Source organism: Musca domestica, unplaced genomic scaffold, assembly GCF_030504385.1.
Source record: "Musca domestica strain aabys unplaced genomic scaffold, Musca_domestica.polishedcontigs.V.1.1 48, whole genome shotgun sequence".
Lineage (NCBI taxonomy): Eukaryota > Metazoa > Arthropoda > Insecta > Diptera > Muscidae > Musca > Musca domestica.
Genome location: NW_026712340.1, coordinates 3,881,546 through 3,908,054, shown reverse-complemented (window position 1 = coordinate 3,908,054; position 26,509 = coordinate 3,881,546). Strand labels below are relative to the sequence as shown.

The 26,509-nt window shown below is 35.9% G+C and overlaps 1 protein-coding gene across 6 annotated transcripts in view; it reads left to right on the top strand.

Moving 5' to 3' along the window:
• LOC101893299 (Zona pellucida-like protein) overlaps positions 1-26,509 on the top strand; it is a 133,825-nt gene that overhangs the window by 68,674 nt on the left and 38,642 nt on the right. For all 6 annotated transcript variants that reach the window (XM_059127804.1, XM_059127802.1, XM_059127805.1 and 3 more), the window contains exons 2-3: positions 6,136-6,192; positions 6,346-6,391. In XM_059127804.1, coding sequence (XP_058983787.1) covers positions 6,142-6,192; positions 6,346-6,391 — 97 coding nt within the window. In that variant the 5' untranslated portion in view covers positions 6,136-6,141. The remainder of the gene's footprint in view (positions 1-6,135; positions 6,193-6,345; positions 6,392-26,509) is intronic.

The following is a 26,509-nucleotide window of genomic DNA, read 5'->3' as shown; positions in this document are numbered from 1 at the left end:
ATAGACGTAGAGTAAAATTTCTTCAACCTACTTCTATTCGTTCGGAAGCCAGAGTGATTTCTACAGACGGACGGAAGGACTGACGGGCAGACAGGCAAACGGACAGTCATCGTTAAATCGACATAGAATTTTATGTTGATCTATATTTCGAGGTGTTACAAACGGAATGACAGACTTAATATGCCCTCCATACTATGGAGATGATTTTTTAAATCATTCTCTAAACCAGACCAGAACCTTCAAAATATCTTCTATAGACAGGTCTACTACAGCCAAAAGACCTTTAAAAGGTCTTCGGATCTACGAAAGATCTTCGATCTACAGCAAATTTAAAAAAAAATACTTTCTTCGTTCTATAAAAGTCCTCTGCGGTCTCCAAAAACTGCCTTCTCTCCACAGAAGCCCCATTAAAGATCTTCCCCTTAAGAAAGATCTTCTCTCTTTATAAACGTTTTTGTACAAAAAATCATTTAAAGGACTTTATCTTTGTATCTTCTTCCCTCTACCAAGGCTTCCATGTCGAGCTATTGCTGCCGAGGTTAAGATCAGTGTGTTTGTCTCCAGCTGAAATTGGAGGTTGAACATAAGGCTAAATTTGTGCACTTCGAGCAAATACCCTAAACACGTTCTTCCCTCCACAGAAGCTCTGTTAAAGCTCTTTGCAATGAAGTATCCAAGGTAACAGATCTTTTTTCCAGAGAAGATCTCTAAAAGCAAATTTTTCGCCGGAAGATCTATAAATAGTCTTCAAACGTTTCTCGGCATATTTTAGACATTTAAGAACTTTTCTTTTAAACCTTTTAATGCTCTTCTGCCTATGGTGCATTTGCGAAAGTACTTCTTCCTTCTAAAGACTGGAAGGTCTTTAATAGTACATCGATCTTTGGAAGACTTCTAAAGGCTCTTCTGATCTATATTAGAATGTCTTCTTTCTGGCAATAAAAGACCTTTAAAATGTTATTTGTTCATAAAAGGCCTTAAAAAGGTCCTCCAAGTATAGAAGAATTTCTTCCTATAGATAGCCTTTAAAATCTCTAAAACGATTCGTCCTATAATAAACTTAACTCCTCTTCCTTTCAAAGGCCCATCTAAAATTATTTTTTTTTTGCAATAGAAGGCCTTCAAAAGTTTATTTGTCTATAAAAGACCTCGACATTTCACATGACTATAAAATAACTTCTGCCAAAAGAAGTTCTTTAAAATCTGCTCGTCTTATAAAAAAATTTATTAACTCTGCTTCAAATAGAAGACTTTCAAAACAGCTTTTTGCCTGTAGGCCCTCTTCAAAAGCTTTTCTCCTTATGGAAAACTTCTGAAAGGCGTTTTGCCTATATTCGACTTTTTCAAGCTTTTCTACACATAGATGACCTTCAAAAACTCTTCCGCCAAATGTAGACTTTTCAAAGCTCTTCTGCCAAAAAACAAATATTTTAAAGATTATCTAGTCTTTCTATAGAAGATCTTTAATAATTACTTAAAGTGCTCTTAGTCCGTTATAAAACCTTTAATATCTCATCTGGCTATATAGAACACCGTCAAAAACTCTTTTATGACTTCAGAAGCTTTTCTGTCTATAAGAGACCTCTAACAGTTCTTCTGGCCGTAGAAATCCTTTGAAAGTTTGTCTGCCTATTTTATACATTTAAAGCTTTGTTGTCTAACTATTTTTAAAAACTCTTTTGCTCTATGGGCGACATTTGAATGCTCCTCCACCTATATCTATAAAAGCTCTGTGGCCTATATCAACCCTCTGAAAGCGTGTCTGCCTATTTAATACTTTTGAAAAAACCCTATATGAGACATTTGGAAGACTTTCGAACTCTCTTTAGCCTCTGTAAAATACCTAATTGATCTTTTGCCTATGGAAGTCCTCCAGAGCCTCTTCTGCTTTCCTCATATTATACCCTACATCACAAGGTGGTCAGGGTATTATGTCTTTGTGCATATGTTTGTAACAGGCAAAAGGAAACGAGATAGACCCATAGTTCCTTTTGATGATCTGCATAGAATCACATTCTGAGTCGATTTATGCATGTCCGTCCGTCCGTCTGTCCATGTATTTTTTTAAACAAAGTACAGTTCGCATTTATTTAGATATAGCTCCCATATATATCTTCGTCCGATTTGCCTTTTATTGTGCACCGAACGTGTAATATTAGCCCGAATAGTATGAAATTTTGCACATACAACCAAATTAGGCCTGAAAATAAGTATGACAAATTTGATCGAAATCGGTTCAGATATAGCTATAGCTCCCATATATATTGTTCATCCGATTTGTTATTTTTGTCCTCCGCAGCCGTAATATGCACTCTGTAACAACAATATTTGGCGAATATATATCAAATACAGCTCAGAAATACATTTGCTAAATTTTATCGAGATCGGTTCAGATTTGGATATAACTCCCATATATAACATCGTCCGATTTACCTTTGATTGTGCACCAATCGTCTAATATTTGTCCAAATGGGATGGAATTTGGCACCTAGGATCGAATTTAGTCTAGAAGGTAGTATGCCAAATTTGGTGAAGATCGGTTCAGATATAGCTATAGCTCCCATATATACTGTTCATCCGATTTGTTGTATTTGTTACCCATAGCCGTAATATGCCCTCCGTAACAACAATATTTGGGGAAATATATCAAAAACAGCTTCGAAATACCTTTGCCAAATTTTATCGAGATCGGTTCAGATTTGGATATAGCTCCCATATATATCTTTATATGATTTCAAATTAATTTTGCACAGATACAAATGCTTCGGCATATTTAGTCCTTTGAACTTTAAATTATAATTATAATCATAGCGTGTATGATTATATTCTCCCATAAAAACTGTTAATTGTTATGCGCAGCTCTACTAAATTAGCAAAGTGGTGTAGGGTATCATAAAGTCGGTCCCGCCCGTCTTTAAGACTTTCTTTACTGGTTTTTATACGGGTTTCAAAAGTTTATTTCCTTATATTAGCCTAATAAAATCTCACTAGTCCATGAAAGACATTTAGACGACTTTTGTCTCTAAAAGACCTTCAAAAGCTTTTCTGTTAGGAAATAAATTCCAAAGCTCATATGTTTACAAAAGTCTTATGACAATAGAAGACCTCTTAATAATAATCTGTGTATGCAAAAAAAAAATAAAAAAAAACTTTAAAGTACCTTTGCATATTAAAGGCATGTTAGACCTTCTTTATCTATGGTAGAATTTAAAATATCCTCCGTCTAAAGGAAACGTAGCCTTTTCTGTAAAAAATCCCACAATAATTACCTTATCTATTCATGTCAATGTATTTTGCTTGTAATTTTCACAATTACTTGAAGCAATGAATTTTCGTTCGCTGCTACCCCAAACCTTAAAACCTATTTTTCGATTTCAGCACTCTACAGACTTTCTTTTTTAAGGTCACAAGTAAGTGTAATTGCTTTGTGCCAAAAAAAAACCTAGGCAAACCAAAGATTTTTCTCAAATTCTAGGCAAACAAATTCTGATCCACAACAAGAAATCACACAGCAACACCACACAGTCACGAGAAAGAAAGAAATTATTTTCCAATCAAAACATCATTAAAAAAATGTTTTTTTTATACCCTCCACCAAAAAAGGTATGGAGGGTATATTAACTTTGTCATTCCGTTTGTAACTCATCGAAATAATCATTTTAGACCCAACAAAGTATATATATTCTTGATCAGCGTAAAATTCTAAGACGATTTAGCCCTGTCCGTCCGTCTGTCCGTCTGTCCGTCTGTCCGTCTGTCCGTCTGTTGTAATCACGCTACAGTCTAAACGAATTAAGATAGGAAGCTAAAATTTTGCACAGATCTCTCTTTTGTCTGCAGGCAGGTCAAGTTCGAAGATGGGCTATATCGGTCCACGATATCGTATAGCCCCCATATAACGGTACCCCCCGATATTCGGTATTTTGATGATTTTAGCCACATTTTTGAACGGAATTGTCTGAAAATCCACACAAGGAGTTCCTTGTGGGTACTTTATACCTCAGCAGAGAATTATCTATATAGGTCCACAATATCGTATAGTCCCCATATAACGGTACCCCCCGATATTCGGTATTTTGATGATTTTACCCACATTTTTCAACGGAATTGTCTGAAAATCCACACAAGGAGTTCCTTGTGGGTACTTTATACCTCGGCAGAGAATTATCTATATAGGTCCACGATATCGTATAGCCCCCATGTAACGGTACCCCCCGATATTCGGTATTTTGATGATTTTACCCACATTTTTCAACGGAATTGTCTGAAAATCCACACAAGGAGTTCCTTGTGGGTACTTTATACCTCGGCAGAGAATTGTCCATATAGGTCCACGATATCGTATAGCCCCCATATAACGGTACCCCCCGATATTCGGTATTTTGATGATTTTAGCCACATTTTTCAACGGAATTGTCTGAAAATCCACACAAGGAGTTCCTTGTGGGTACTTTATACCACGGCAGAGAATTGTCCATATAGGTCCACGATATCGTATAGCCCCCATGTAACGGTACCCCCCGATATTCGGTATTTTGATGATTTTACCCACATTTTTCAACGGAATTGTCTGAAAATCCACACGGGCAGTTCCTTGTGGGTACTTTATACCTCGGCAGAGAATTGTCCATATAGGTCCACGATATCGTATAGCCCCCATATAACGGTACCCCCCGATATTCGGTATTTTGAAGATTTTACCCACATTTTTGAACGGAATTTTCTGAAAATCCACACAAGGAGTTCCTTGTGGGTACTTTATACCTCGGCAGAGAATTATCTATATAGGTCCACAATATCGTATAGCCCCCATATAACGGTACCCCCACGGTATTCGGTATTTTCATGATTTTAGCCACATTTTTCAACGGAATTGTCTGAAAATCCACAAAAGGAGTCCCTTGTGGGCATTTTACCTCCTCAAAATGAAGTGTCTATGTAGGTCCACGATATCGTATATCCCCCATATAACTGTAACCTCCGGTATTCGGTATTTTGATGATGTTAGCCACGCTTTTCGTTGGAATTGTCTTAAAATCAAAACAAGTAGTTCCTTGTGAGTACTTCACCCCCTGAGAGAGAATTGTCTACACAGGTCCACGATATCGTATATCCCCCATATAACGGTACCTCCCGATATTCGGTATTTTATGATTTGATCCACATTTTGTGGGTACTTTATACCTCGGCAGAGAATTATCTATATAGATCCACGATATTGTATAGCCCTCATATAAGGGTACCCCCGATATTCGGTATTTTGATGTTTTTAGCCATATGTTTCAACGGAATGGTCACAAGGGGTTCTTTGTACACAAGGGGTTCTTTGTGAGCACTTTACCCACCGACAGAGAATTCTCTATATAGGTTAACGATAATGTATAGCTCCCATATAACGGTACCCCGCGATATTCGGTATTTTGATGATTTTAGCCACATTTTCCAATCGTATTGTCTGAAAATCCACACACGAAGTTCCTTGTGAGTACTTTACACGCAGACATAGATTTGTCTTTATAGGTCCACAATATCGTATATCCCCCCATATATCGGCACCTTCCTATATTAGATATTTTAAGGATTTTAAAAGAATTTTTATTGGATTTTATTTTTTTTGAAAATTTTCTAATTTGTTCCAAATGGTGGAGGGTATTCAAAGTTCGGCCCGGCCGAACTTACTGCTTTTTTACTTGTTTTTTTTGAGTTGGATACACCCAACCTGGCCAACTGTCAATCGTTGGTATTTGTGATCTTCGCCTGGTTGTATAGTTTCGTATTTTTTTTCTAGCTCTTCGTTTTTTCGAACGTATGTAGTTTAAGGTTGCCAATTGAAGCTGTAATTTAATCGGCGTGCATAAGTCTTGTTACCAAAAACCGCAGGCGTCCTAAATTGCTTTTTGGCTAATAAAAGAAGATGATAACATGAATGGCCAAACAAATAAATGCTGATTCAAAATTTTGTTTAATGCGAAGGCGTTTTTAAGTTTTTTTTTTTTTTTCTTTTTGAAAAAATTTCAATTTAACCAATAAATTTACAAAAATCACCACCATCAAGTTATTAAATCATTAAATCTTTTTTTTTTCGAATACCATTTTTAATTCCCCTCCCTTTTTTTTCTCTCTTGATCGTTACAGGCAAATATGGGCTCTTTCACACATCATCGCACCCTCTACACATCACTGAGTATATTGGTAAGTAATTTGGCTTTTTTTTTGGCCAATTTGAATTTGAAAAGAAAAAGTGTTAGTTGTCATATTCACTTTTCTTCTTCTTCAATTTCATTAGTTTTGATTAATGTTCAAGCCTGCTATGTTCATGGTCTTTCTTCTTTTCTTTGCTTTCAGTTAATTGTTTTGTCAATAGCGAATGGTGCCCAAATACCAACAAAAAGTAAGTATAACCATTTCAGCCAGATGGCATTTTAAATAATTAATTTGTCTTTTGAAAAATATTTTTTTTAACAATTTTTTTTTCTATCTCTTAAGAATAGAGTTATTTATAAATGTTTATTGGTCTTGTATTATTTCAAATATTATTATTTTTTTGTTTTCAAAAACAAAAATTAGCTTCTCATTTGCTACGAGCGACTTTTCATAATAAATAGTGTAAAACTTACTTTGTAAACTCAAAATTTAACAAGTAAAACCAGTAAAGTAAGTCCTAAAGTCGGGCGGGGCCTATTTTATGATACCATACACCACTTTGCCAATTTAGTTGAGCCCCACATAACAATTAAACGTTTTTAAGGGAGAATTCAATCATACACCCTATGATTATAATCATAATTTAAAGTTCAAAGGACTAAATATGCCGAAGCATTTGTACCTTTTAAATTCGGACTTGTATTGCCCATTTGGTGCGAAATTAATTTGAAATCGGATAAAGATATATATGTGAGCTATAACCGATGAGCTGAACCGATCTCAATAAAATTTGGCAAAGATATTTTTGAGCTGTATTTGATATATTTCCCTGAATATCGTTGTTATGGAGTGCATATTACGGCTGTGGGTAACAAATACAACAAATCGGAAGAACAATATATATGGGAGCTATAGCTATATCTGAACCGATCTTCACCAAATTTGCTATACTACCTTCTAAACTCAATTCGGTCGTATGTGCCAAATTCCATCCCATAAATATTAGACGTTTGGTGCACAATAAAAGGTAAATCGGACGAAGTTATATATGGGAGCTATATCCAAATCTGCACCGATCTCGATAAAATTTAGCAAAGGTATTTCTAAGGTGTATTTGATATATTTCCCCAAATATTGTTGTTGCAGAGTTCATATTACGGCGGCGGTGGGCAAAAATAACAAATCGGATGAACAATATATATGGGAGCTATAGCTATATCTCAACCGATTTCGATCAAATTTGGCATACTTATTTTCAGGTCTAATTTGGTTGTGTGCGCAACATTCAATACTATTCGGGCTGATATTACACGTTTGGTGCACAATAAAAGACGAATCGGACAAAGATATATATGTGAGCTATATCCAAATTTTTACCGATTATCTCCAATTTCAATAGGGTTCGTCCTTGGGCCAAACAATTGATATGTGCAAAATTTCATCTCAATCGGATAATAAATGCGACCTGCATTTTGTTCACAAGAATACATGGACAGACGGACTGACATGCATAAATCAACTCAGAAAGTGATTCTATGCAGATCATCAAAAGGAACTATGGGTCTATCTCGTTTCCTTTTGCCTGTTACAAACAAATGCACAAAGACATAATACCCTGACCACCTTGTGGTGTAGGGTATAAAAACATTAGGTTCGTCCCTGGCGGAACTTTTAATACCCTCTGCCTTTGGTTTAAAAAAAAATATATAAAAGTATCTGAATTCAAATGTGTTCCATTTTAAAATACAAATACCAGAAAGACCGTTTTCAAAAAACCATAAAATGGGTGCGGTCGCTATATGGGGGCCATATAAAAAAGGGGGCCTCTATAGACATTTTTATACTTCAAGGATAATCATCTGGCAAATCTTCTTAAACACCAAATTTGAAACAATTCCGTGGGTAGATGTGATTATCAAAATACCGAATATCGATGGAATCGTAATCTGTGCGCTATAGGAAAACGTGGACTTGAATATTAAATGTTCTGCCACCGGAACTAGAACCCAGTATTAACTACAAATACCAATTTTAGACAAATCCGTGGAAAAATTTGGTAAAAATCATCAAAACACTGATATATAAATGGATATAACTCCCATATATACACTGGTGGCCAAAACTAAATCAACTTAAATCACAAAGACAATAAATGTCCTGTAACTTTTACAAAAATAAACAAATCGTAATTATTTTTCCAGTTTTAAATGAGGGGTTTAATTCATTTTTAAAAAACTAAAAATAAAAATACAAAAATAATTTTGAACGAAAAAAAAAATAATATGTGGAAAACTAAAATGACCCAATTTTTGCTTGGTCAAAACTAAAGCAACTTTTGATTTTTTATTTTAAAATAATTAAGTTTGGCTAGTAGTCGATAGCATAACCATTTTACTGATAGCAGCTACACACTTACGAGGCATTGAATCTATAACACGCTCAGTTTGATCCTTGGTTGTGCTTTCCCAGGCACCCCGAATTCTTGAGAAAATGTTGTGCTTATTTATTTACGAATCTCGCTTGATCTTCCCATCTACGATACTCCAAAGGTTTTCTACGGAGTTTAGGTCAGGTGATTGTGCCGGCCATAACAAAACATCAATTTTTGACTCCCGCAACCAATATTTAACAAGTTTTGATACAAGTTTGGGATCATTGTTATGCTGAAACACCCAAATCAGCCGAATATTTTACTCAGTGTAAAGGAACAACGTGATGTCGAACACATCTTTGTAAACAAACCGATCCACAACTTTCTTTATTTTATGGATAGGCCCAAGTCCATAGAAAGAAAAACAGCGCCACGCCTTTTTGATTTTTTCAGATATAAATGGTTTTTTGATGTCTTACGGGCATGCAGACCAGCTGCCACTACTCGTCTACGCACTGATCTCGAGCTTATATCCAATGATTGCTCTCTCACCAATCCAGTTGAACTCTTAAATAGTTGTTTTTTATTTCTCTCACAATTTGTGGATCAGTACGGGCTGAAGTTTTTCACGGCCTTCATCCGTTATAGATGTTACTACTGATCCAGTTTCAAAAAACCGACTTAGTATACAGAAATAATTATGAAATCACATAAATATTTATGAAATATTTTTCGGAAATCGTTTTCTTTGATATGTTGTTTTGATAGTCACTGATAATTTGCAGCTTTATTCAGGTACTGTATTTGCTTCTAGCCATTTTTAATTTTTTTGGGCAGTACTTAAAAATCGAAAAGAAAAACACATACTGTTGTAAAAAAACTTCTCAAAAAGGATTTATGACAAACGAAATTGTCGAAGGAAACAAAAAGCGTTAAATATCACAGTAAAAACAACTGAAATTGCAGCGGTTATATGAATGTACAACAGAGTTGCTTTTGTTTTGTCCAAGCCAAAATCGAGTTAATTGACTTTACCAAACATTATTTTTTATATAAAAATGAATTTTGGTTTTATGTTTTAGGTTTTTAAAAAGTGAATAAAGTACCCAATTTAAAACAAGAAAAACTTTCTCATTTTCTTAATTTTTGAAAAAGTTACAGGGCATTCATTCTCCTTGTAATTTCAGTTGCTTTAGTTTTGGCCACCAGTGTATCTTCATACGATTTTAGTGTTTAAGTCCCTTACATTCGTTATATGCATTCCACAAGACTGATATATTAGCACCATATATCAGATACAGCCTAGCAATTCATAGATCAAATTTTATCAAGTTCGGTTCAGATATCGATATAGCTCCCAAATGTATATATCTTCATCCGATTTTGTGTTTTTTGTGCACCAAATTGCTAATATCAGTCCAAATGGTGTGAATTTCGGCACTTCCAACCGAATTTAGCATAGAAATAAGTACTTTTAATTTGGTGGAAATCGGTTCAGATATTGCTCTACCTCCATGCATATGTTTCATCCGATTTGGTGTTTAAGTCCCTCACATTCGTAATATACATCCCATAAAAATGATATTTGGTACCAGATATTAGATTCAGCCTAGCAATACATGATTCAAATGATTCAAATTCAAATCAAGATCGGATCAGATTTGGATATAGCTGTCCTATATATCTTCGTCCGATTTTAGGTTTCTTGTGCACCAAATGGCTAATTTCAACCCAAATTGAGTGAAAAGTTGAACTTCCGAGCGAATTCATTCTAAAAGTTAAAATTTAAAACGTGGTGAAAATCGGTTCAGATATAGTTCTAGCTCTGATTTGGTGTTTAAATATACACTCTACAATAATCATATTTTGTACCAGATATCTCGTAGAGCTCAGAAATGTCCAAAATAAACCTTTCTTTTGCGAGAGCTCTACTAAAAATGCATAGTGGTGTAGGGTATCATATAGTCGGCCCCGCCCGACTTTTGAGCTTTCCTTACTGTTTTTTTTTTAATTTTATTGAATGAAAACAAAAAATGTCAGAAATAGCATCAATTTTAGAATAAGTTTAGATTTGTTCGAATTGGTCAAATTTGGCACGAATTATGACCTTCAAACAGCCAATGAAACCGTCACACGCTGTCCGAATGTTGCTCTGCGGTATTTTGACCCATACCCGGCGAAGCGCTTGCTTGAGGTGATCGACACTTTGGAACCTTGCTTTCCAAAATACTCCAGACACAATCCTCTAAGGGATTGGTATCCGGAGATTTTAGTTGCCATTGTGCGCTGGAAATGAAGCGAGGAACCTCGTGCTGAGTGCGATGGTGCTGAGTTCTGTTGGAATATTCAAGGTGTGCGGTCAAAATGTTTGCGTGCCCAAGGCTTTAATACACCCTCCAGAATATTTTGTGATAATATTCGGCATTTATTCTGATGCCACGGTCAATTAATTCGAGCGGAGAGCGACCATCGGCTGTTATGGCGGCCCACAAATGGCCAGCGCTTGATTTCTGCTGGCCAACCGAAGGTGCACATTTTCAGCTGACCACTTTGGCAAGTAAACACGATCATTTTGTTTGTTTACAAACTGCTGTACAACGAATGTTTTCTCATCGGCAGTTCACCACTTTCGGCCAAGCAAAGCAACTCTTCAGCTCCTTTGATTCTATTTTCTTTCTGTTGCGGTGTAAGTTCTTGTACTGTACTTTTCTTGTACTTGTACTTTTTTTTCATTTTTCAATATTTGCCGAATGCAATATTGCGATATGTTCAGCTAACGAGCTATTTTTCGACCACTGGGACGCGGGTTTCGATCAAGTCGCTTCTTTACTTTTCGACCCATTTCTGCTGATGTTGCTGTTTTCTTCCGTCCACATCCTTGACGGTATCAGTATCACGGTAGCGAGCGATGGTACGAGACACAAAAGATTTATTCGCATTTAAATGCTGGAGTGCTCTAAAGATAACCACTGGTGGTTTTCCAGCCAAATATAAAGAAATCACACTATCACGCTTGAATTCCATTACGAATAACTTTTTTCTGGAAAATTCTCAACAAAATGCTTTTGTACGCTTATAGACAATATAATGAGCTGTCACTGGAATAATTTTAACAGCTGTCGGACGAGTGGATTAGTAATGACAGCAGCCTGAGGTTGGTTGCAGTTTTTCCATCTCACCATGTATCGATTTTTTTGCTACTCATCTGTGAGAAGTCTTTTCGGTTTTCTAAGAGAAGAAATTTTCGATTTTCTATAGAAAGACTTTCAGTCATTTAAAATTTAAATTTCTAAAATAAGTTTTTTTTTTTTGTAATTTGATCTTCAAATAAAAGCTAATTTTTTTACTTCTGTAGGACGTAATTTTTTGACGTGAAAACTTTAAAATATCTTTTCATCCTGTATAAGACGACCAGTGTTTTCTTTTCGCTGAAAAAGCTCCTTTCATTTGGAACACATTTCCGTCTTCTGTAAAAGGGAACCGCACTGGCTTTTATGACAGGAAATCTCCAGATTTTCTAGATAATATTATTTATTTCACATTCATATCTAAACCTACAGATCATCGCAAAACAAGAGAGTTTTTCTATATGAGGAGCCCTTTCCTTTTCTATATGAACATAAAGCTTTTGATAAATCTCTCGATCTGTTCTTGGGCTCTTCCATTACAAGACCTCAGGCTCTTCTATAAACAGACCTTAAAAATCTACTTAAGATCTTTTTTTCGGTAAAACTTTGAAGTTTGACAATGCTAATACAATCTTTCGTAATCTGCATAAATGGAGACAGGTATGCGTTCTTTTTTGAAAAATAAAATGTACAAATGTTTTAAAATTTGATAATGTAATATTTTCAATGAAATAGTGTGAATGTTAAGTTTACTTTGAAAAATCGCGTTAATTTTAATGGGTTATTAGCGGCCGACTGGCTGCTAGTCTTTAAAAAAATCTCTATTCTAAAAGAACATCTCTGACTTTCACATCACCATCATTTTAAGGCAATTTGGGCGCCACTTCTCTCGTATTTTGATACCCTCCACCATACTATGGAGGGTATATTAATTTTGTCATTCCGTTTGTAACTCCTCGAAATACTCACGTCAGACCCAACAAAGTATATATATTCTCGATCAGCGTAAAATTCTAAGACGATTTAGCCATGTCCGTCTGTCTGTCTGTCTGTCTGTTGTAATCTTGCTATCTTTCGAACAAATTGAGATAGAAGGCTAAAATTTTGCACAAATGTATATTTTGCCAGTAGGCAGGTTAAGTTCGTAAATGGGCCATGTAGGTCTAAGTTATCATATAGCCCCCATATAACGGTACTTCCCGATATTCGGTATTTTGATGATTTCAACGACATTATTCACCGGAATTGTTTCCAATTTGGCATTTGAAGTTCGTAATGGATACTACAGCCTAAGCAAGAAAATTATCTGTACAGGTCCACGTCTTTGTATAGCCCCCATATAACGGTACCCCCCGATATTCGGTATTTTGATGATTTTAGCGACATTATTTAACGGAATCGTTTCAAATTTGGTATTTGAAGTTCGTAATAGATGCTACATCCTAAGTCAAAAAATGAGCCATGTAGGTTCACGTCTCCATATAGCCCCCACATAACGGAACCCCCCGATATTCGGTATTTTGATGATTTTAGCGACATTATTTAACGGAATCATTCCAAATTTGGCATTTGAAGTTTGTAATAGATACTGCAGCATAAAACAGAAAATGGGCCAAGTAGGTCCACGTCTTCGTATAGCCCCTATATACCGTACCCCTCAATATTCGGTATTTGATGATTTTAGCGACATTATTTACCGGGATTGCTTCAAATTTCGCATGTGTAGTTCGTAATGGATTCTTCAGCCCATGTCAGAAATTTGGAAATTGCCAAATTTGTGCCAAATGGTGGAGGGTATTAAAAGTTCGGCCCGGCCGAACTTACAGCTTTTTTGCTTTTTTTTTATTTTAACCTTTTTCCTCCAGTAATCCTGTATTGTCCACAGCACCTCTTCAATGCCAATCGCAAAAACAACGTTTTTTTCTTAAGTCTTTTGTTCAATACAAACAAAGAAAATTCTCAATGCACGTTTCTGGGATAGGAGAGGCAAAAAAAACTTTTGCAAACTTAACAGAATACTTCCTGGTTCTTTGAACTTTATTTTTACCCTCCATACCATCATCATACCACCATGCATTAATTATAAATCTCCAAAGAGAATTTCATAACTAGACAAAATTTCATAATTGTTTTTTAATTCGTTGCTGAGCCCAAAAGTTATGAGTTTTAAATTATTATGAAAAATAAATTCAACAATAAATCAATATTGTCAACTGAATGTTGCAGGGAAGGAGATGAAGCAATGGGTAGTTTCTTGTGCAAAAGTCTTTGTCTTCGCTTCCACATCGGTGTGGAACGAGGTGCCAATGGCAGAGACTTCATGCAAGGAGGTGGGTTTTTTTGTTGTAAAACAACAAAATGCGGAAGAACTGTGTGTGTTGTGTGTGGTAATGTTGTTGGCAAAAAAAACATAAAACGCCATCATGCCACCACTAGCACGTTAATGACATTGAATATCTCAGCCAACCGACCAAGCAGATAGGCAGCCTGCCTAAAGATGGTAAAACATGAAGAAATATGACGATGGTGATGATGATGATTGCAGGAAAAAAGAGCCACTTTATTTACCGAGAAAAAATAAATCACTGGCATGTGAACGAACAACCAAAGCCAAAGATGAACTATGAAATGCATGATGATCATGGATGGCATAAAAAACCAGGAGATATGTGAGAGATTTCAAATCACAAAGGCCCTATTTAGAGACAATGCAATGCTTGGCACTGGCACAATTCAATGCAATGCAACAATGGTAACGGGTAATAATCTGGTAGCCAATAACAACATCTTTAAGAAAATAGGAAGACGGCAGATACAAAATGTCCCAAGATCATCATAATCACTAACTTCTAATGCCAATAGAGGTAGTCAATAAGCCGTTCTGTCGGTGTGTGCCAAAAACAACAGCACTAACAAAGATCATCAAGATTGTGATGGCTTGACTTCTTCCTATTCTTCTTAAAAAAAAAACATTGCAGTCAACGTGGCATGAATTTGAATTAAGCCAACCAAATGCATATGGGCCCCTTGCAATGGGCAGACATACATTCCACCAAAGCAACGAGAAACTTTTTTGTTGAAGCTTGGCAACGGTTCTGGGCCATTTAAGTTTCTTGAACCTTTTGTTCAAAGGGGTTACCAGTTATTCCTCTTTCTTTCCTTTCCTTTGCTTTTGCACAGTTCTTGTTTTCTTTGCATTTTTGCACTCTTCGTGGATTCACGAAGAATTTTTTCGTTTCTTTACTGCTGCATTGTTGGGAGCGAAAAGAAAAAGAGGCAATATGCCAAATGGCTGAAGAAAGTACAGTAAGTGACTTTGCGAACTTGTTAGCAATGCAAAAGATTTCAGTAGAAAATGTTCAAATGCTTTCATTAAGAAGAGAACCTACCGTTTTCGAAAGAGAAGGAAACAGCTGTACCTTTCATAGGAAAATTTTTTATTGTTAGTACTTTTTTGCTAATAAATTCTAACTAGACTTTTCTATTGAACTTCGAAGCGAAGAATTTTTCGTCTCCAGTGAGAAGAGGAAAAACGTTGGTCCTTCCATGAGACCAACAGTAAAGAAAGAGAGAAGAGAGAAAGAGACCACTTAGCATTTTAGGCGATATTCCCATAGAAAACATAAATTTGTATTCGTGATTTTTAAGCAGCCAATATAATCGGTATTAAATGTGTACTTTAATGAGGTTTTAATTTGCAATATAATGGTTGATAATAAGAATAGTTTCCCGTATATATGTTCTTCTATATCTATAAAAGAGGAAAATGTTTGTCTGTTTGTTTGTAATTTATGGACTCTGAAACCGCTGAACAGATTTGTCCAAGTATAGTACAGCATCGCCTGAAAGCAACATATGCTATGTAAATTTTTGAAATACCACTTGGAACTGGAGATATAGCTTCCAAATCGTAGGTACCTCTCAAAAATTTAGATTTTATATGCACATATCTATTGATCGATTAGAGATACAGTCTCCAAATTTGGAATGCGTAACGGAATTAGTAACAAAACAAAATTTGGTAAATTATATTGAAATCGGTTCAGATTTGGATATAGCTCCCACATATATTTTCGGCCGATTTCATATATTTGATACACAAAACACGATACGTATGTCCGATTCCAATGAAATTCGGCATGAATGACTAAATTTGGTACAAAAATAAATTTCTGAAATTATATTGAAATCGGTTCAGATTTGTCACATTTTTAAATGAAATTGTCTGAAATTCTACACAAGGACTTATCTGTGAGTACTGTACCCCCTGAAAGTGAATTGTCAATATAGGTCGACAATATTATATAGCCCCATATAATGCTAAACCACCCCCCATATTCGGTATTTTGATGATTTTAGCCAAATTTTTCAATGGAATTGTCTTAAAATCCACAAAAGGAGTTCCTTGTTAGAGAAGAGATTTGTCTATATATGTCCACGATATCGTAAATTCCTTATAAAACGGTTCCTCCCGATATTCGGTATTTTTATAATTGTAGCTAGATTTTCCAATGGAATTGCCTGAAAATCACACAAGGAGTTCCCTGTGAGTACTTTACCACCTGGAAAAAAATTGTCTGTATAGGTCAGTATAGCCCACATATAACGGTACCATTAGGTATTCAGTATTTTCATGATTTTTGGGACAATATTCACCGGAATTGTTTCAAATATTTCGTATTTGAAGTTGATAATGGGTACTACAACCTATTGAAGTTCGGAATCGTTACTACAGCCTATGACGAAAAATTACATATGCAGCGCCACATCTTCGTATGGTCCCCATACAAAGGTTTTGATTTGAGAGCTATTTTCCGACAATTTTTTTTTTTTGAGATTTTTTAAGTTCCTTCCGAATGGTGATACCCACCACCCGGCCGTTGTCCCGGCCGAACTTAGCTGCTTTCTTGCTTGTTTTTTTTTTTTTTTTTTTTTTTTTTTGGAAATCAAATGTTGTTAATTTTTTGTGAGAATTTTCCGAAAATGTGTTATACCAACGATAGGTAAGAGAAGCCAATTTAAAGCAAATAAAATTGGGTACCGATGTATTAGACTTATATAAAGAACAAGTGCTAAATACAGCCTCTTGCATTACTTGTATGAAATAAACTAAACTAAACTAAACTAAGTGCATTTGTCATATATTGCAGTTGGACCATTGGTATTTTAGGAAAGCATATTTTGGAAAGATAAAGTAGTGTCATGGATTCCAAATGTTGATACAAATTTAATTCAAGACTTTTAAACTCCCCATGAAAAAAAGTGACAGGACTTTGAAAATGTCTTAAGTTTTCTTTTGGAGCAACACAAGTTTTTTTGCTAAAAAGAAATACCCCAGCATTATATTTAAGAATAGAAATGGGGTTTCTTTTCTCTCAGGCATAAATTTGACTTACTTTTCGTCAGAGAGAGATAGAGAGGTTATTTGGACATTTTGTTATCAGAAGAGGTTCCATTACATTTCGTTGCACTATGATCGATATATTTACATTTCAAATATTTCCTTATTGAAAAATAATAGCCTCTTTACGAAGAACATATTTAAAATTATTTTGAATAATGACCTACTAAGTTCCCTCTTAAATCTGACCTTTATATAGGGTTGCCCATATTCGACGGACCCATTTGGCAACGCCATAACTTTTGACAGAGATGTCACATCGCTTAATGACATACCACCTTTGAAGCGTCAGTCCAAGCAGATTTTTACCATCAACCAATACACGCCACGCGAGTTGAAATTTACATTCAGCAGAAGAAGTCAATTGTGAAAACTCAACGTGCTTTTAAAACATTAAAAAATGTGAGAAGTGCGCCTTCTAAGAACACCATTAAGCGTTTATACGAAAAATTTTCGACTGGTAAGGCTCTTTCTGATCCGAAGAGGCCATATAAAAGTCGACCAAGGCGATCGGCCGAGAAAATCGCTGCCGTACGAGCCAGTGTTGAGAGGTCCCCAAGAACATCCAAAAAACGCCGTTCTCAGCAGTTGGGCATGGCTCGGTCCACTTTACAACGGATTATTCGCATTAATTTGCATTTGTTCCCGTACAAAATTCAATTGACGCAAAGAATGTTGCCTGCGGACAAGCCTCGTCGATTGGAATGGGCCCATGGGTCCGTCGAATATGGGCAACCCTGTAAATACTCAGACGATAAACTTTCATCTTCGGTTTCAATTGGGAGACCAATTGGTCTTTAATAAGAATTGTCCAATTATTATCTTTAAGCTGGTTCGTCTTTTTTTACAAGCAGAAATCTGTCTGATTTTCATGCAGAACAATATCTGTTGTTCTTCTCAGAAAGAGAGAGAGAGAGAGAGAGAGAGGGGTGGAATTAAGTATATTATTACATATTATAATAAGAAGGAGTTCAGCATATTTTCTTTCAAATCAAAATATCAAAATATTTTCTTCTCCTAGGAAAGCAGCAGACTCTAAATAACAATTTATTTTTTGTTAAGGTCCTTATAACTAAACGACGTTTTTTTTTCTAAAAACAACAAATACGGTATCCCAACAAATAAATTCCAAAAATTTTCTAAACATACTTAAAAAACATATTAAAAATTTTTTCATAGGAGTTATTTAAAAAAACTGGGGAGAATAGCCCAGACAAAAAGCAAGGGAACTGACGAGGATTGGTGGCTCTTTCCGAAACCTAGGTATTCTCTGCCTTACCCCCTGGTAAACATTACCATCTTTCTCCACTAATAAACAAACGTTGTTCTTATAAAAGCAAAAATAATGGGATTAAGCCTAACTAATTTGCAACAACAAAATACTAAGGTATCCCGAACAAACATGCCAACACTGCTGATATTTTCGTATACTTTAGGGTTTCCCAACAGGATTTCTCTGGAAAATAGGACATTACTATTCCAAATCACCTTCGAATAATTCCTTGTTGTATAAATTTTTTTCTTAGTATATGACATCATCAAAAAAATCCGTAGTGTATCAAATGATCAATCTCTCGGAATAAGTTTTTTTTTGTTCCAATAATATCTGGCACATTCCTTAGCAGTTTGCAGCCTATACCAAGAAATGCAAAAAAGTAGAAAAAAACCTTTTCTTGTCGTCATTGCCATCATCATGATAATCATCATCCTCCAATGCAACAGCAACTTTGTTGAACACATTCTTCTTCTTCTTCGTCTGCTTTATTTGCAACATTTCCTGTTTAGACAACATTTTTTCTTGAAATTACCCAAGGGGGCCAAAGAACATCACCACTCGCTGTCCAGGGGGGAAGGGGGAGAGAGATACGAGGATACACAAATTGTTGGCAAAAGGTTCTTAACTTCATGGCCATCGTTAAGAAATATTTCTGCACAGTTGAGAGACTCTTTTGCTTTTGCCAAACAACAACATCATTATGAACAACACTCCCAAAAGAAGATTGCTTCAAAGCAAACCCTGAAAAAATATACAGAAGCAGTCGCTGGTGTCTCCAATAGCAATGCAAAGAAGTCAAGCGAGCCAAAATGAAAAAGAATATTCACCTCTATGGTTGTTAACAAAACTCGTAGCGGGTTGAAAGTATTGCAAGATACTTTTTTTTCTTTTGGTGGCCATGTATCTATGCTGATGATATCTAAACCCAAAACGAACCAGCACAAATTTAGCAAAAAAAGAAGACCAGGAGGGGAATAGAACTTATATGTGTGTGTGTTTGTTTTTGTATTACCATATTGTATAATGATGAACATTTTCCTTGCAATATTAGATTGAGGCTCAACAACTTCCTAGTTCGTTTTTTGTTGTTGAATTTTGATTAGCAACGGCAGTTGGAGCTGGATGTGCCAGCATGGTCTATCGCTTGATGCAAAACTAATTTAAGAGTTCTGGTCTGCAATTTGCCTTGGAAAAGAATCATAAATGTAGTTTTTATGGCCCGCTGATATATGACTGCTGTGTTAGGATTTTTCCTTTATGCTTGGCAAGCATAACTCAGCCGGCTATTTAGTCTTCATATCGTTCCATCTCCGCTTACAAGGGGATCCAATTATAATATGAGTGTTTTTTTATGCGAGCAGAGAGATCACTAACCTTTTTCATAATTAGAAATGCTTCGCTAGACGAAGTCTGGTCAATACAATGTTCTGGTATTTATGAATGCAATTTTTGCGTTACAAACGACCGATTATCTTGGAGCATCGTAACTTTTTTTCTTGTAACGAGATTCTTCAATGATATTTTCTTGTTCTCTTATTCTTTTTTATTGACATTTATGGATGCCATTAAAATGTGACGGTCTGTTGGCGATAATGGTTGAGATACAAGTTTATGATTTTCTAATTAGTAGTTGAGACGATTTATATGTACAATTTTAAACTGTAAAAAATTAAAAGCGTCCTTAATAAGGAGGTTAGGCAAACCTAACTCTGCATAGAAGCGTAGGAAGTATTCTTGGTAATTAAAACTCTTATTTTAAGGGATCTTCTTCTTTTATCTACTTGTAATTCGGTTCTCCTTACAGAGAATCCCATTAATGAGAAACAAGTAAAAAAGCTGTAAGTTCGGCCGGGCCGAACTTTGAATACCCTCCGCCATTTGATACAAATTTGGCAATTTTCAAAAAAAAAAAATCGTTAAAAATGCTTTTATAATCTTAACAAGTAAAAAAGCAGTAAGTTCGGCCGGGCCGAACTTTGAATACCCTCCACCATTTGGAACAAATTAGAAAATTTTCAAAAAAAATAAAATCCAATAAAAATTCTTTTAAAATCCTTAAAATATCTAATATAGGAAGGTGCCGATATATGGGGGGATATACGATATTGTGGACCTATAAAGACAAATCTATGTCTGCGTGTAAAGTACTCACAAGGAACTTCGTGTGTGGATTTTCAGACAATACGATTGGAAAATGTGGCTAAAATCATCAAAATACCGAATATCGCGGGGTACCGTTATATGGGAGCTATACATTATCGTTAACCTATATAGAGAATTCTCTGTCGGTGGGTAAAGTGCTCACAAAGAACCCCTTGTGTACAAAGAACCCCTTGTGACCATTCCGTTGAAACATATGGCTAAAAACATCAAAATACCGAATATCGGGGGTACCCTTATATGAGGGCTATACAATATCGTGGATCTATATAGATAATTCTCTGCCGAGGTATAAAGTACCCACAAAATGTGGATCAAATCATAAAATACCGAATATCGGGAGGTACCGTTATATGGGGGATATACGATATCGTGGACCTGTGTAGACAATTCTCTCTCAGGGGGTGAAGTACTCACAAGGAACTACTTGTTTTGATTTTAAGACAATTCCAACGAAAAGCGTGGCTAACATCATCAAAATACCGAATACCGGAGGTTACAGTTATATGGGGGATATACGATATCGTGGACCTACATAGACACTTCATTTTGAGGAGGTAAAATGCCCACAAGGGACTCCTTTTGTGGATTTTCAGACAATTCCGTTGAAAAATGTGGCTAAAATCATGAAAATACCGAATACCGTGGGGGTACCGTTATATGGGGGCTATACGATATTGTGGACCTATATAGATAATTCTCTGCCGAGGTATAAAGTACCCACAAGGAACTCCTTGTGTGGATTTTCAGAAAATTCCGTTCAAAAATGTGGGTAAAATCTTCAAAATACCGAATATCGGGGGGTACCGTTATATGGGGGCTATACGATATCGTGGACCTATATGGACAATTCTCTGCCGAGGTATAAAGTACCCACAAGGAACTGCCCGTGTGGATTTTCAGACAATTCCGTTGAAAAATGTGGGTAAAATCATCAAAATACCGAATATCGGGGGGTACCGTTACATGGGGGCTATACGATATCGTGGACCTATATGGACAATTCTCTGCCGTGGTATAAAGTACCCACAAGGAACTCCTTGTGTGGATTTTCAGACAATTCCGTTGAAAAATGTGGCTAAAATCATCAAAATACCGAATATCGGGGGGTACCGTTATATGGGGGCTATACGATATCGTGGACCTATATGGACAATTCTCTGCCGAGGTATAAAGTACCCACAAGGAACTCCTTGTGTGGATTTTCAGACAATTCCGTTGAAAAATGTGGGTAAAATCATCAAAATACCGAATATCGGGGGGTACCGTTACATGGGGGCTATACGATATCGTGGACCTATATAGATAATTCTCTGCCGAGGTATAAAGTACCCACAAGGAACTCCTTGTGTGGATTTTCAGACAATTCCGTTGAAAAATGTGGGTAAAATCATCAAAATACCGAATATCGGGGGGTACCGTTATATGGGGACTATACGATATTGTGGACCTATATAGATAATTCTCTGCTGAGGTATAAAGTACCCACAAGGAACTCCTTGTGTGGATTTTCAGACAATTCCGTTCAAAAATGTGGCTAAAATCATCAAAATACCGAATATCGGGGGGTACCGTTATATGGGGGCTATACGATATCGTGGACCGATATAGCCCATCTTCGAACTTGACCTGCCTGCAGACAAAAGAGAGATCTGTGCAAAATTTTAGCTTCCTATCTTAATTCGTTTAGACTGTAGCGTGATTACAACAGACGGACAGACGGACAGACGGACAGACGGACAGACGGACAGACGGACGGACAGGGCTAAATCGTCTTAGAATTTTACGCTGATCAAGAATATATATACTTTGTTGGGTCTAAAATGATTATTTCGATGAGTTACAAACGGAATGACAAAGTTAATATACCCTCCATACCTTTTTTGGTGGAGGGTATAAAAATACCGAATATAGCCGTTATATTAGGGTCTATACGAAGACGTGGACCTGCATAGGTAACTTTTGTTATTTGTTTGAATAAGGTAGCTAAATTCATCTAAATACCGAATATAGGAAGGTACCGTTGTATTGGGGACATACGAAGGCGAGGATAATTTTCAGTCATAGACTGTAGTATCCATTACGAACTTCAAACACTAAATTTGAAACAATTCCGGTGAATAATGTCGCTAAAATCAGCAAAATACCGAATATAGGGAAGGCTATACGAAGTCCTCGACCTGCATAGACAATTTTCTGTCACAGGCTGTAGTACCTATAATGAACTTCAAATACCAAATTTAAAACAATTCCAGTGGATAATGTCGCTAAAACCATCAAAATACCGAATATCGACAGATACAGTTATATGGGAGCTATACGAAAACGTGAACCTGCACAGAAAATTTTCCGTCTTGCGCTGTAGTATTCATGACGAACTTCAAACATCAAATTTGAAAAATTACTGAGATTTATGTCGCCAAAATTATCAAAATACCGAAAATAGGGAGGCACCATTATATGGAGAGTTACCATATATACGTGGACCTACAAGACCCATTTTCAATACCAAAAATCCTGCAGACATAATATACATTTGAGTAAAGTTTTATCAACCTTCTTCATTTCGTTCGGAAGCTAGAGTGATTTCCACAGACGGACGGACATCGCTAAATCGACATAGAATTTTGTGCTGATCGAGAAAATATATACTTTGTGGGGTCTAAAATATATATTTAGAGGTGTTACAAACGGAATGACAAACTTAATATATTCTCCATGCTAGGCTAGGAGGGTATAAAAAGTCATCACATAAAGGCCATGAGGTCCTTCAGAAATAGCATAGAACACACCATATTTTCTCATGGAGGGCCAAGAGGTGATTTTATGAGAGGTTTACTCATAAAGTACCACTCAGTCATCTTAAAAGGCCCCTTGAAGCTTTCTCCTAGAACTACACAAGGTCTTCACACAAAAGGCTGTCATAAAAGATCACAAGGTTTTCTCTAAAATGATAATATGATATTTTCCTAAAAATACATAAGTTCTACTTAAAGTAGACTCTGAGGTCTTCCAGCAGTAGACCATGAAGTCTTCACATAAAAGACCAAAAGGTCAGTTCAAAATCTGTATAGAAGAAAAAATTGTCTTGTTGACGAAGACATCCTCTCATGTGACATAAGGTTCTCCTGGAAGTCTATGAAGTCCTCTCCTAGAAGTTCATGAGGTCTTCTCTTAGTAGATTGTTTAAAATTACCTCCCTCATAGGATTACAATGTCTTCTCCTAAGAGGTTATAGATCTTCTCATAAAAGAACATGAAATCTCTTCATAGTAGATCAAGAGGGTTTTTCGCAGGAGACCAAAAGATTTCCTCAGAAACATAAAAGACAAGGGGTCCCTTTAAGGAAACCATGATGTGTTCTCTCAATAGTTCTTGAAGTCTTTTCATAGACCTCCAAAATATAAACCATCGAATATAAAACACCGCAGCCTCTTCTCGTAGATGTTTAAGAAGCCTTCTCAAAGAATATCGTGATGCCTTCATATAGAAGAACACGAGATCTAGTCATAAAAGGCCAAACTGTCTGCTCATGGAAGTCCATGATGAGTTCTTGTCCTAGAGGATTTTTTTCTCATGGGCATAAAAAACAAAAGGATCCTTTTAAGAAAAATCAAGGAGATCTCAGGAAGAACCATGATGTATTCTCTCAAAAGTTCTTGAAGTCTTTTCAAAGAAGTCCATAAAAATGTCGAAGATAAAACGCCGAACGCTCTTCTCGTAGATGTTTAAGACGTTTTCTCAAGGAATGTCATGATGCTTTCATATTGAAGAATATGAAGTCTGGTCATAAAAGGTCAAGTTGTCTTCTCATGGAAATCTATGATGTGTTCTTAATTTCAAACAAGCCCATGACATTTTCTTATATATGAGCAGTAGGGTAGGGTTTCTTAGGGAAGTCACATATGTATTGTTTTCAATATCATTCGGTTTTTTAAGATCTTTGGGTTCCCCTATAAAATATCAAAAACGGACTTCCCATTGTAGTCATATTAAGGCGACCAGATAAATCTTCTAATAAAAACCCTATGAATCGTTTTACGAGTGTTTTCCTAGCGGACCTATAGAAGAGCTTTAATGAAATTCAAAGCTTCTTCTATTCATAAGGAAGACCTTTTCACGTTTTCTCCATTATTTTCCACATGGAGGGAGACCCACTTCAACTTATCTTACTATTTACTCATGATAATGCGGTTCGCTCCTACAAGCGTTTGTCATCTTTTTTTCTCACTTTGACACTTGTTGTCATCTGTTTGCATTGAGGTGTGACTTCGGTTTTACACCAGTATAAAATTAAAAGAGTTTATTGACCGAGTTTAGCCAGCCGTAAAATACACGTAATACTTAATAGTCAAATATTATTGAACCGGAACTTTTTGACCTTGATTTTTGGTTTTTGTCATACTTTGTCAAAAAAATAGACACACACACGCATTGGGAGATAACAAATAAACGAAAAATTGAAAAACAGTCACATCTGCATTTCGAATGTGACTCAGTTTGGTACGGAATATTAATGGAAACAAATGAAGCAGCGCGATTTAGAATAAAAAAAATTTAGCTTAAAACTTGCCAGGTATGGGTGCTTTCAAAATTAAAAAAAAACATTTTAGAAAGTTTTCTAATTAATCTACTGTTTTTAATTATTTTTTAGAATAACTCGATTTTTCACACTTTCGTTTTTTTTTTTTAAATTAATCGTTTCTGTGACCACCCAGAAACCATTACATTTAAAAAAAGCTTAGAATTTTTAAAATCTTTGAATATTATCATGTTCAAAGTTCCAACAGTGCATGGCATAGAACCTAATGATGCTCAATTTTACGCTTTTCATTTAATCACGAACTGCCCCTATTCATGTAAAGTGCAGTATGGTGGTCTCTCCAAAAAAACTACGTTACTATTCTTCAAGTCTCTTGAAATTGAAAAGAAATTCTTTAATAACATAAGGAACCTCATTTCTAACTGCTTCTAAATTTCAAAATTAATTAGTTAATTATTATAAATTAATACGCATTTTAATAGCACTGTACACAAAAAAAAATAATTACAAGAAAACCCCAATAGATTTGAAAGCAGAGCTTAAAATAGAAGACACCTGTTTGGGCGTTTTGAATTTTTACATCGTAAAGTAACTAACATGGAGGGTGGACAATCCCCCGCTTTCACTTTTTATACCCTACACCACATAATGGTAAGGGTATTATATATTTGTGCATTTGTTTGTAACATAAGAAGGAAGCCAGATAGACCCATAGTTACTTCGAAGATCTTCATAAAATCACTTTCTGGGTCGATTTATGCATGTCAGTCAGTCCGACCGCCTGCCTGCCCATGTATTTTTCTGAACAAAAATTATCCGATTGGGATGAAATTTTCCAAACAATATTTATTTGGCACATGGACTAACCCTATTGAAATTTAGTGAAAATCGGTTCAAATTTAGATATAGCTCCTATATATATCTTCAACCGATTTCGGGTTAGTAGTGCACCAAATGGCCAATATCAGCCCAAATGACCTGTATTTTGGTACATCCCACCGAATTCAGTCTAGAAGCCAGTAAATCAAATTTGGAGAAAATCGGTTAAGATATAGCTATAGCTACCACATATTTGGGATTTTAAATCCCTAACATGCGTAATAAGCACTTCACAACAATGATCTTTGGTACCAGATATCAGATACAGCTCAGAAATAAGTGACTAAAATGTGGCCAAGATCACTTTAGATTTGGATGTAACTCCCACACATATCAATATCCCATTTAAGTTTTATTGTACTCCAAATGGCTAATATCAGCCCAAATGCCCTTCCGACGAAATTCAGCCCAGAAACAAATACTTTAAATATTGGTGTAAATCGGTTCAGTTTACCTATAGCTCCCATATATAAGGTGAAATGAAAAAAACTGCAACCGACTTCAGACTGCTGTCATTTCTAAGCCTCTCGTCCGACAGATGTTAAAATTATTCCAGTGACAGCTTAATATATTGTTTACAAGCGTACAAAAGCATTTTGGTGAGAAT